Source organism: Panthera uncia, chromosome B1 (genome assembly GCF_023721935.1).
Source record: "Panthera uncia isolate 11264 chromosome B1, Puncia_PCG_1.0, whole genome shotgun sequence".
Classification (NCBI taxonomy): Eukaryota; Metazoa; Chordata; class Mammalia; order Carnivora; family Felidae; genus Panthera; species Panthera uncia.
Genome location: NC_064811.1, coordinates 59,369,941 through 59,382,695, shown reverse-complemented (window position 1 = coordinate 59,382,695; position 12,755 = coordinate 59,369,941). Strand labels below are relative to the sequence as shown.

Sequence of the window (12,755 nt, the reverse complement as noted above, 5' to 3'; positions counted from 1 at the left end):
CTCCTTAGAAAGTTTTGTTTCTGACACTCTTCAATTGTTTCAAGATCAGAGAAGCCTTCCTGCCGTGCAGAAAATGCTATCTATTGATGTGGGGTAAATTTTCTTTAAGAACAAGTCAAGGCTACTTAATATGAGCAGAGCGACTCAATGGCTTGAATAACAAAACATATCAAAATGTGAATCACTACTGTCAGATGCAGGCTTTTAACAACTTTAATTGATATAATTAGTATGCAATATGTCTTACAACAAATGTAGGTACAATGACATCAAATATCAAAGAAGTTGCACATCTTTCCATCTTTTAAGTGATGTTGGCTAACTCACCCCAAGAAAGCAAGCTGGCATGGGTCTTCTGGTTAGCACTATTACCAGTATCAACTAATGCCTTAAAATCAAAGTTGAAATGGTACATTCATTTGCCAACAGGAGGTTAAAGGCAAAGAAGGTGAATCAGTGAATCAACGTGCAAATCAACACGGCCCAGTTGCAAAATTCATTTCCCACCCGTGAGGGTTTGAACCATGCACCCTTGCAAGCAAGACGAAGGGCAAACAGATGACTTCAAACCAGAATCAACTCTGTAAAGAACCCAGAACAACTTCAGGGCGGTGAAGGCCAGAGGTCTACCGCTGTTAGTGCTCAGGTATCTATACTGTGTTACCCTAACCTCCTGGATCCTAACTCAGTAGTCCGGGAGACCTATGTCCTGGGACATTTTTTCATTTGGAGACAGAAACCATTCTGGTCCCAGGCACAGCTAACCCTGCAGTCAGTCAGCAGCACGGGGGGTAGCTCATAGCTATGACAGCTGCCCGATGTGGCTACCATAACAGCTGTCGCTTGATAGATGTAAGTGAAAATAACACACCAGTACCACAACAAACAAGAAACTGAAACTGAGATCCCTTATATATATCTGCGTTAATACTTTAAATGTCCATAAATATCTTTTCTCCAGAAACTGAAAACACTAGACATCGTTTCATTAATCCTCACAACACGTTTGTGAGGTAGTGTGGGGTGAGGTCAATGTGAAAGCAACACCCTCATTTAAGAAATGAAGACAGACATCCAGGGAGGGCAAGAGACTTCACTGGGGCCAGGAGAAAAGAAGACAAAGTTGGATCCCACTGTTCATCATTTGCAATCTGTGGTTTCGAAGAGGCTGCTTGCCTCCCTCCTGCTCTGACATTCTATCGCTTTATTGACCTAGTCCTATTCCTGGAAGGAATGTGGTTGCTTTAGATCCGCTGAAGCCACTTCCCTTGGGTAGACCTGAACAGACTCTCTGATGTCTAGGCGTCAATTATCAGCATGTATTTCAGGGGTGTGTGTGTGTGTGTGTGTGTGTGTGTGAAGCAACCTATGTTGAATACAGTTGTTCAAATTCTTTGGCCAACTCAGAAAAAAAATGCACTTGGCAAAATAAGGTTCAACCTATGGTAGTTTACACTGACATAACACGGAGTGTTAGAGTTTTTATGGGAAGCTGTCACCTTGCTGAACAGATCTTCCTGAGGTCCAGATCTCTCCCTTTGCCATAAGGATTTGGAAAGTAACAGGAGCAACAAACCCACCAATCGCTCTTGAACAACAGAAGACTTTGGTTAGGACAGATGTTACTGAGTCCGTGGTTCATAACTGGTCAGCATTTCCTGGGAAGAGGTTGGTCCCTCTGACCCAGCATAATGACTGACCCAGTATTTATCCAGAAGAGCACTGCTTTGAAGGTGTTTCATGGACATTTTGTCAAAATGTTTGTGGCTGAGGGAGAAAATAAAAGGGATATCCTGTTTTTACTGAATTGTCCTTTGCTAAACTGAGAGCCTCTAGGCTTTATAAAGGGCATGAGAGTAGGGAAGAGAGACAACTATTCAGGCCCATCACGGCCAGAGGGGGCACCACTGGTCATCCCTGGCCATTTTTCTGAGAATGTCCACTTTTTTTTTTTTTAAATCAGAGATATCAGAATTCTTGGCACTCTACTTCTCATTACCTAGTCCTATTGTAAAATATCTCTGGGGGTTGCTCATTCTCCTTTGATATGGAAGGAATTTAAGAATAATTTCTTCGCAGGGGCGTCTGTGTGGCTCAGTCGGTTGAGCATCCAACTTCGGCTCAGGTCATGATCTCACGGTTCGTGAGTTTGAGCCCCGCATCGGGCTCTGTGCTGACAGCTCAGAGCCTGGATCCTGCTTCGAGTTCTGTGTCTCTGCCCTTCACGTGCTCACGCTCTGTCTCTCTCTCTCTCTCTCTCTCTCAAAAATGAAATAAACATTAAATTGTTAATAAGAAGAATAATTTCTTTGCAGAGTGTGGGATGGCAGGCTGTGGAAAGTGGAACCCTCCTGGCAACTGTGAACAGCGTGGCAACAATGGTTTTCATGTCAGTACTTGCTGGACCACAGCGAGTGACAGGTTGACCTGAGGGTCAAGTTTCTGGAAACCAAACAGAGCCATGGCAGCAGGTCCGGGTTTAGAAAGAAAAACTGATCCCATTTCAAGTTCTTTAAAACACTGTGGGACAACAGAACACATTCTGAAACAGGGCCCGATTTATGTTTCCCAAACCATGGAAGTTTCCCACTCCAATCAGGACATGAGATGCCATTTGCTAACATCAGGTGTTACGGGAGGATAGAGTTTGAGCCATGAAATAAAGCTATCTAGAGAACACACAGAAATACACAGCCAGCCACGCATGCCAAAACAACCCATAAGCCAACAAACTAAATACTTTTTAGATAACAATTTAACAAATTGTTTCATTTAATTAAAAAGAAAAAATACTACTACTCTGGCAGTGTCCTGTTTTGTTAAAGATGGGCATTTCAGTAACTCATGGTTTCTCAAACTCCGTACTATTGACATTTGGGGCCAGATGATTCTTTGTTGCGGTGGGCTAGCCCGTGCCCTGTAGGTTGTTTAGCGGATCTGTGGCCTCTACCTACTAGGAACACCAAGTTGTGACACTCAAAAATGTCACAAGACATTTTTAAATGTTTCCTGGGGGACGCAAAATTGTCTGCCGGTTGAGAACCCCTGCAATAAATGGATATCTGCAAACATGATCGGTTCCTTCTCAAAATTCAAGTTGTAGGGTCTTAAGACTGTATACCTAAGAGTGCTCATTAATCAAAGGGCAGAATTAGTGAGGTAAGTGTATGGGAAGAATGCACGGATTACTCATGGTGTCTGTTTCCTATGGAATTGCCTCCCTGAACAACTGCATATAGACTAATGCCTTTACCCTTAAAAAAAAAAAGTTTACAGCCATTATCCAACAGACCGGAAGGCAGTGGACCAGCTGTTTCATGGGTATAAAGCAAGGATTCCAGACGCCCCTCCAAGCAGTGGATGACACTGTTATTGAGGGCCGATTCCTAGTTTCCTTAACGCGGCACTCAGTGCTTGTCTGCTCCCAGCCTGCCCTCCCAGCCTCCCCCACTGCCCCACCGCACGCTCACTCGCACACACGCTCCACCTTTCTCTCCGATAACTAAACTCATGTCACAGCCCTCTCCCACGGAGAGCCTGGGGGCCGTGATCCCAGACGCAGCCGACTAGAATGAGCATCCTTAGCAGAGATGGGTGGCCTGGAGGGGAGAACAGATAGAGGGCACGCTGAGCTCTGACAGCAACATGCTACTGTCCTTCGGCTTGCTGGCCTCCTCCAGGTCACCTTCTAGTTTCCTCTTCCATTAATGAGGCAGTGAAGAAGCCGGGATCCAGCTTGTAGAGCCAAGCAGGCATCCTGTCAGCTACAACTAGGTAAAAACAGATTAAAAAGGAATCCGAGCAGCCCCTGCTTCCTCACCTGCGGGGTGAAATCCTCCCAGTACTCACTTCCTTGCCCCTCACTGAGATTTAATAGAATTTCCTAAATAAAAGTATAAGAAACGCCACAAACAAAAAGTCCCTCCCAAAGTAACCCCCCCCCCCCCAGACACAAAACAACTCAATCCCTGGCCCTCCGTCCCTCTTCCAGTGGATCCTGTGGTGGGTCCAGAAGCCTCCACCACGGTGGTCTGGCCTGTGGCTCCGGCTCCAGGCTGGCCCATTTTGGCTGCAGATAAGCCTCCACTCACCTTAAAACAAAGATTCTTTTTGTACCAGAAAGGGGAAGTTACAGCAGCCAGAGGAGAGGGAGGAAAACAAAACAACCAAACCAACAAAACAGGGCTTAAGATTGTCGCGCGATGCGCATCAGGTACTTGTATTAATTCTACTGGGAAAGCACTTATAAATAAAGAACAGTTATTTCTCATCCCAGCCACGTTCCTTCGTTAGGAGTCGTCGTACAGAGGGTTGTTGTAGTTTCCCCAGGATCCGTAGTCGTGATCATCCAGAAGCCTTCCGTAGGAGGAATGCCTGGTGGGAGGAGGAGAGGGCTGTGGTTATTTGGAGAAGTTGGCCGTCTGGGGCTAGCCGACGGCGGCCCGAAAGCCTGAGCAGGGGAGGCCTCCAGGGCCCTCATGAGGGGGACAGGATGCTTGCACCCACCAGCCCTGGAAGCCTCAGTCCACAAAGCCCTGGAAGTTACCACCTGGGAACTGCTCACCTGGGAACCCAGCTGGCACCTTCCACTGAGACCAGCTGGGTCCTTGTCCCTCTCCTTGACCTCCAGTGCTAGAGAAGGAGGGGGACCCATTCCTATGGCTACTTAATAAGAAGTAATGGCAAAGGGAATGTTGCATTCGGGCATTTCACTTAAGTCCTGGACTCAGTTTCCCCAGAAATAATAATGACACCACTGTTCCTCTCTCCACCCCTCCTGACCAGCATATAGTGTTTTACAATCTACAAAATGCTTCTGTGTTCCATTAGTACTTGAGGGTCCTCAAAATAAGGCCAGGGACCAGGTATTGCTTATTTTTCTGCTGGGGAAAATTTCTCCCTCAGAGCTGTTGACTGACGTGCACAAAGTCACCCAACTGAGCTATGAATCAGATTCCTACCTCCTGGATCCCGAGCTCTGAGCTCAGCTTCCCAGAGTCCGATTAGCACCCCTCAGTTCAATGGCAATATGCGCTTAACAGGCTTTGATGGGTCATTCTGGGAACCTGTCTCACAATCAATATTATTTCTACAAGAAACTGAAATCAGATAGTGATCACTCATCTGTTTAAAACCTCAGAGTGGCGGGGCACCTGTGTGGCTAAATTGGTTAAGCTTCCGACTTTGGCTCAAGTCATGATCTTGAGGTTCACGAGTTCGAGCCCCGCATCAGGCTGTCTGCTGTCTGTTGTTGGCACAGAGCCTGCTTTGGATCCTCTGTCTCCCTCTCTCTCTGCCTCACTCTGTCCCTCCCCAGCTTGTGCTCTCAAACAAAAATAAATATTTAAAAAACAAAAAACCAACAACCTTGGAGTGGGTCCTCATCTCATAGAGTAAAAGCCAAAGTTATTACAACAGTGTTCAAAGCCCTTCGGGATCTGTCCCGTTACTTTTCTGACCACATCAGCTACTACTCCAGTCCTTCTCGCTCTTTCTGCTCCAACCATGCCTCCCTGCTCCTTCCCATCATGTCTGGCACCCTCTTGCCTCAGGGCCTTTGCATGTACCATTCCCTCAGCTTGGAACAGCTGTCCTCCAGGTGTCCACACAGTTCATTCCTTCATCTCTATCAAGTCTTTGCACAAATGTCACCTTTCCAGTGAGGCCTTCCTTAAGAGCTCTATTTAACTTGCAATTCCCACCCCCCCAGCACCCCTGGCTTGATTTTCTCATAGGACTCATCACCTTCTCACACACTATATAATTTACTTGTTTATTTTGTTATTGCCGCCTCCCTTGACGCAACTGTAAATACGGATGATTTGCCTACTTTGTTTGTTCTTAGCACCGTCTCCAAAGCCTCGAAGAATATCCAGCACATAATAAGTCCTTAATAACTGTTTGTGGAAGAAACAGTGATTGGAAATAAACTACATCCCGAAAAGCCAATCTGTTCCCAAGACAGAAGCTTCCCAGGGAGGATTATCATCACTTTACGGCTAAAACTAATGTCAGGACTGGGAGAACGGCACAAAATGAAACATAGAGTGGTTCTGAGGTTCATGCTAGTGTGCGAATTATCACACCTGGCCACTGGAAATCATGTCTGCTATATACAGGACACACAAATGTGGCCCCCCCACCTCCCTCCCCCCAATTTTTTTCTCGGCTCAACGTGAAAACTGAACAAAATGAAAATACAATCTGAAAGGCACAGAAAGCGTGCATTACACTTACATCTCTGGCTACCATAATTGCTGTCGCTCTTCTATATGGTGTTTACATATACCAGGGATTTGAAAAGAGAAGATCTGTTGCAAAGAGCCAGGCCCTTGCTGAATTCGTTTTGAGATTCTTAGACCTCAAAATTCTGAGAGCTGGCTCAGCTCACCCAGCCGATGCACCTGGAAATTTGAGAATGTTCCACCATGTGCTTTGGTTTCCCCTAACGACCCACACTCATTTCTGTAGGTGTGAGAAGGAAAGAGACCAGAAATAACACACCGTTGGATCTGATGGACGGGGATTAAGGGAGGCCAGTTTTGGTAAACAAGGTCACAGGCCATGCATTGCCAACACCTCCCCCACACTTAACACCTCCAGCCTCAAACAAATCCTTCAATGGGACGGTTGAGAAATGGAAGCTATAGAATGAACTAGTAAAAACCTCAGGATTATAGGACTGGAGCTCAGCCTAGATTTCAGCATGACTTACTGTTGCACGCCTGGCCAACATCTACCTAATAAACTTGCTCTGATATTGATAGGGTACTCCTGCCTCGCCTTTGTATGGTAATATAACATCTTGCAGCATTTTACATCTACCATATAATTTTATTCCCATAAAGTATCAGTTGGGTCAATAGATGCATGTCCTTGAATATGTTTTTAAACCCCTGTTTATTCATCTATAAAATGGAGAAACTTAAAATGTGTTCGAGCTGGTGGGAGGACTAAATGAGGTAATGCATATAAAAGGCCTGGCACATAGTAAATGCACAGTAAATGTTGGCCAGTATCGCTGTTTAATTTTTATTATAATGAAACTTACACAAGCACACGGCAAATAGTGGAAAAGGGCACTGAGTGAAAAGCAAGCTTCCTTCCCACCAAGAACTCCTGAAACTACACTCCAGGCATAGTTAAAAAACCCGTTTCTGATATTATTGTTATTTGAATTAAAAAAAAAAATGTGCTGGAGTGGGGCCAGAGGATTAAAACTCTCTCAGTCATCAGGTTTTACTGCTTATCGTTATTTTCAGGCAAGACTATTTGATCAGAGCCTCCCTGAATCTGCTGTTTTATAAGAGACATTCACGACATCAATACTAGGAAAATAAAAGCAAAAGACAGATCTTTACTTTCATTTTTCTTTGCTTTCTCATTTGAATGAACAGGGAGTTGAATAAATTACCAATAAATGAGGAAAGTGAAGCAAGAGATAGAGATAAGCCATAAGTGGGAATGTACTGAACTTGTAGCTTGTTTTAATATATTAACAAGGCTAAACAAGAAGAATTGGGTGTGCTGGGATCCCAGCCAGGTTTGGATAAATCGTATAATACTGTAGAGAGAGAAAGACAAACACATTTGTGTGTGTGTGTGTGTGTGAGAGAGAGAGACAGAGAGAGAGAGAGAGAGAGAGGGGGGAAAGAGGAGAACAATGACCCTTTTAAACTATCTCTCTAGGTCAGAACTTCTTAGATCATGCACATTTTAGATGGAAATCGGGAGGCTTCAGATCGGTACTCGTGGTGTCTAAGAGGTGAAAACAATCTCACTTTCAAGATTAGGAAGATGAGGCTTAAGAAACCTACGTGACTCTGTCCACGTGATTTAATGGTACAGCTGGTATTGAAACCTGGTCCCCTGGCCCTGTTCTGCAACACCGCTTCACCTAATTTCACTCCGAATAGCAGTCTGTACGAATGTCACTGCTGTCAGGTCGAGGCGGTTATCTTTACTCAACTTCATGAAGACTGGTACCATTCAACATAGCTGCATTCTCTAACTGCTGTGCCTTGGCTCCCTTAGATGGTAAACCTCTTGGGGGCAGCCTACGTCTTACCTTCCTTTGAATTTTCTGGACATCTAGTATGTTGCTCTTACTGTGGTGGCTCTTTCATAAATATTTGATGACGAGTGCTTACATCAGGTACAGATAAATAGTATATATGGAGTTTGTTTGGTCGATACCAGCAGGGATTAGTCTGGCCCGTGGCAATTCATCGTGCAGTGTAACCGTGGCAAACTGAAAATATTATTAAAGAATACAAAGGGTCAAAGCCATCACTTTGACCTTAATTGTAGGGAGAGGAAAGAGAAGTATAGCTAAATTTCTCTCATGCAGTGATGTGGCTTCAAAGCACCCAGCACCGTGCTCACAGGCCCTGTGAATCAACGCCACTCTGCTGTCAGTGCCCTTCTGCGGTACCGTATGGTTTAGGGAGCTAACAGCAGAACCCGGGGAGGACAAAACAGGGAGTGATTTATGTTAAGCCCTGGCTTCGTGGCTTCCTTCTCAAATGGCTTGGCTCTAACAGGAAGCAGCCCTTCCTACTCCCCTCCTCCCTAACTGCTGATGCCTTGTGACAACTGGTACCTGTGGTGGTGACGTTTGTGGTTTGAGGCCTTTTCCACAACTGCAAAATGGTACCTGTTTTAAGACCACCGTAGCATCAGTACTTAACGGAACTCCATTGTCTTTGAAAATGAATGAGGTGTTTTACTTGTGCTGAAACAAACTTATTTTAGATCTACCCTATGACCCAGCAATAGCACTGCTAGGAATTTACCCAAGGGATACAGGAGTACTGATGCATAGGGGCACTTGCACCCCAATGTTTATAGAAGCACTTTCAACAAAAGTCAAATTATAGAAAGCCTAAATGTCCATCAACTGATGAATGGAAAAAGAAATTGTGGTTTATATACACAATGGAGTACTATGTGGCAATGAGAAAGAATGAAATATGGCCTTTTGTAGCAACGTGGATGGAACTGGAGAGTGTTATGCTAAGTGAAAGAAGTCATACAGAGAAAGACAGATACTGTATGTCTTTACTCTTATGTGGATCCTGAGAAACTTAACAGAAGACTGTGGAAGAGGGGAAGGAAAAAAAAAAGAGAGGGAGGGAGGCAAACCATAACAGACTCTTAAAAACTGAGAACAAACTGAGGGTTGATGGGGGGTGGGAGGGAGGGGAGGGTGGGTGATGGGTATTGAGGAGGGCACCTGTTGGGATGAGCACTGGGTGCCGTATGGAAACCAATTTGACAATAAATTTCACATTAAAAAAAAAAGGAAAGAAAACACCTTCCCCTTTGTAAGAATCAACCCCAGTTCTCAGTGAAGGCTCCAGCTTTGCTTATTGTGACACCTCCTAAAGTTCTCACCTCTTTAGTCGAGGAGTGAGCCTTGCCATTCAATTGTTAGCTCTTATTATGTGCTAAGAAGAAGAGATGTAAAGATGAAAAAGATATGGCTTAGTGCTGGGAAAACACAGCCTAACCTGCAGCTCATTAGTCATTGGTAATTAAGCCTTCAGACTCTTATCATCCATTTGCAAAGGCAGTTCGGTGGTGCAGCTGCCACTGTCTCCTTTGTTTCTGTTGGTGGCTTTCTCTGATTGTCATTTCCCTGGCTGGCTCCTTTGGTTTCCGTAGTCACTGAAACCTTACGATCTATTAGGCCCGATTCTGGAGCTGGGAGAATGGCCACGATCCCTGTCCTAAGGGACTTTACAATCTCCTGGGGGCCGACACAATAAATAAGACATGAAAAATAATAGGACGAATGGTAATATGCGCAACAGAAGACAACAAAGCAATGAAGGGGAATGAGGAGTTCCAAACATGAGGTGGGGACTGTAACCACGAATATGGTTGGTGATCAGAAAAGGTCTCACTAAAATGACATTTGAAAGGACAGGTAAACCAGGTGTGGGATGGGCCATGTGAAGGCCCGCCAGGAACTGCACAGGCAGAGAGAACAGGAGTGCAGAGGCTCTGAGGAAGGAGCAAACAACACATCTGTGTGGTAGCTACTGAACTACGATTATTTCAAAATAAATTATTTATTGGAATGATTTTGGATTTATAGAAAAAATGCAAGGATGGTACAAAGAATTCACATATGGCCCCCACCCAGCTTCCCTTGATATTGACCTCTTATTTAGCCATGGTGCATTTGTCGAAACTAGGGAATTAACATTGTCAGCTATAGTTTTGGAGCCGAGAAAAACTGTGACTCTTAGGGGTAGATTTATTTGCCCACAGTTCCTGAAGCAAGTTAGTGGCAGAATGAGTATTCTAATTTAGGAATCAGTTTCTGCCTTTCTACTAAAATCCCAATAATGGAAACATTCCAAACATTGATTTTCAAGGTGTTCTTCCCATGGTCTGGGTTTCTTTTAAAGAGCAGCTGTTTTAAATTTATCTTTAAGTAACGACCTCTACTGGGGTGCATGGGTGGCTCAGTCAGTTGAGTGTTCAACTCTGGTCATGAGCTCAGAGTAGTGGGATCCAGCCCCACATCGGGCTCCACACTGAGCGTGGAACCCACTTGGGATTCTCTCTCTCTCTCTCTCTCTCTCTCTCTCTCTGCCCCCACCACTTGCAAGTGCTCTCTCTAAGATAAATTTTTTTAAAAAATAACCTTTACTTTGAAGGAGTGGATGAAATTTATTTTTTATTTTAAAATTATCTGCCAGTATCATACTGGCAGGCTCTCATCACTTGTTTATTTGTAAACAAGTTCAGAGTCAGGAGGTCACTACCGAAAGTGTATGGTTTAATAGATTCCCAGAGCTTCCCCTCCTCTAAATTTAGTTTCCCTTTATTTGGAATAAATGAACACTGCCCACTGCACCCTAAACTTTCCTACCCAGAATTATTCACTCAGCCAGGAACTGTTTATAAAACAATTATTACATGTCAAGTACTGCCAGGGGCTTTCTATCCTTCTAGTGGAGGAGCCCAACCAAGAATACAATGATTCCAGGACAGGGAACAGAGTGGTACAAAGGAAAGGTGTGCAGCTAGGAACTCACCCTGGAGAGGGTGGGAGGGAGGCTTCCCAGAGAGGGTCTCTTTTGAGATAGACAACCTGGAATTAGGCAGATAAAAAAGAGGTGAGCCAAACACCTGTGACCGAGGGATCAACTTGTCCAAAGTAGCCAAGACATGAACCAGCGGGGGCACTGTATCTAGAATGTGTGTGTCTGGTGTGTTGGGAGATGGGGGTAGATCAGGGTCACTCAAAGTATGGTTCTCACACCCAGCGGCACTGGCCTCACCTGTGAGCTGCCACACGGAATCAGAACCTATGGGGACCAGCCCCAGGAAACCACGGTGGTGTTTTTTGTTTTTGTTTTGGGGGGCAATGTCTTGAAATTTATTTATTCTAAAGACCCATGAATAACAGATATAGGAACGGGGACAATGGTCACAAGGAAGACACTTGAAGAAGAAAAAGCGATGAAACGATTATATAAATGAGTTCAGATAGGAATACAAATTTTTCCAATCATAAACATTTTTATAGATTGGTAATTTCTTTTCTTTTTTTTTTTAAGTTTATTTGTTTTGAGAGAAAGAGAGATAAAGAGAGACAGCAAGCATGAGTGGGGGAGGGACAGAGAGAGGAGAGAGAGAATCCCAAGCAGGCTCCACACTATCAGTGTGGAGCCTGACAGGGGCTGGATCCCATGAACCACGAGATCATGACCTGAGCCGAAATCAAGAGTCAGACGCTTAACTGACTGAGCCACACAGGCGCCCCTAGATTGGTATTTTCTAATCTTACATGTTTTCTCAGATTGGTATTAGCCTATAGGTGGATTAAATTGGTTGCTAAGCTTAAATATGCTGATTTGGAACATGACAATGAGCTGCCTAATGTCCATTAAAGCCTTTTTTCCTGTTTAGCAGACAGACAAGGAGTGCCTAACTTTGCTTAGATAAGCCATGGACACATCCTGGGGATAAAATACAGGGTACTAAATTAATTTTCATTTTCATTTAAGACCCACTTCCTTCGTGAAGAGTCTGTCTACTATCACCTCTGAACATCTTCCCCTTTTTTGAACTTCCGTCAAATAAGGTTGAACATTACTAAACTGGGTTTAGGGGAACATTTAGGAGGTGTTGCTAACATTGCCGGGCGATCACATGAAAAGGAACCGTGTTTTTAATTACCCCCCTGCCCCCATTGATTCTTATGCACATTAAAGTCTCAGAACCACCGAAGTACAGAATCAAGTCAGTCAGACTTATGGAATGCCAAAAGCTGATCCGAAAAAAGTCAACTCGCAAGTAACAGATTCTAGAAGACCTTAGACTTTATGGCTGGGCCCTACTCTTCAAACCTACCAACATCCAAAAGGAATCCCGTTGTATAAAATGTGGTCACTGAAAGACTTCAAGCAAGATAGGTGACTTCTAAGAGAATGCCCTGTCGTGTCTCTAAATCAAGATCACATTTATTTTTGTGACGGGAACAGCCCCTGTTGTCCGTGTGGGTTACCCACACCTAATTATAGCAGCATCCACATTGCTGGCGATAGCAGATACGGTCTCCTGCACAGGGGATTATCTCGTGGCAGAACAGCTTTGAGCCAATTTAAACACAGCAAACCCGACTTACCTCGTTCTTCAATCATCACTAATTAAAGCCACCCTTCTGCAAGAGGCAGGCAGGGCTCTTGCTTCCTTTTAAAGTTGCAAACAGGCCCTGAGATCAAGAGTGCTCAGAG

At 44.4% G+C, this 12,755-nt stretch overlaps 1 protein-coding gene across 1 annotated transcript in view; it reads right to left on the bottom strand.

Annotated features, from left to right (window-relative positions):
* Positions 1-1,202: 1,202 nt before the first annotated feature.
* PARM1 (prostate androgen-regulated mucin-like protein 1) overlaps positions 1,203-12,755 on the bottom strand; it is a 108,312-nt gene continuing 96,759 nt past the window's right edge. Inside the window, exon 4 of the mRNA XM_049632090.1 lies at positions 1,203-4,374. Within this exon, the coding sequence (XP_049488047.1) occupies positions 4,290-4,374 (85 nt within the window). The 3' untranslated portion in view covers positions 1,203-4,289. The remainder of the gene's footprint in view (positions 4,375-12,755) is intronic.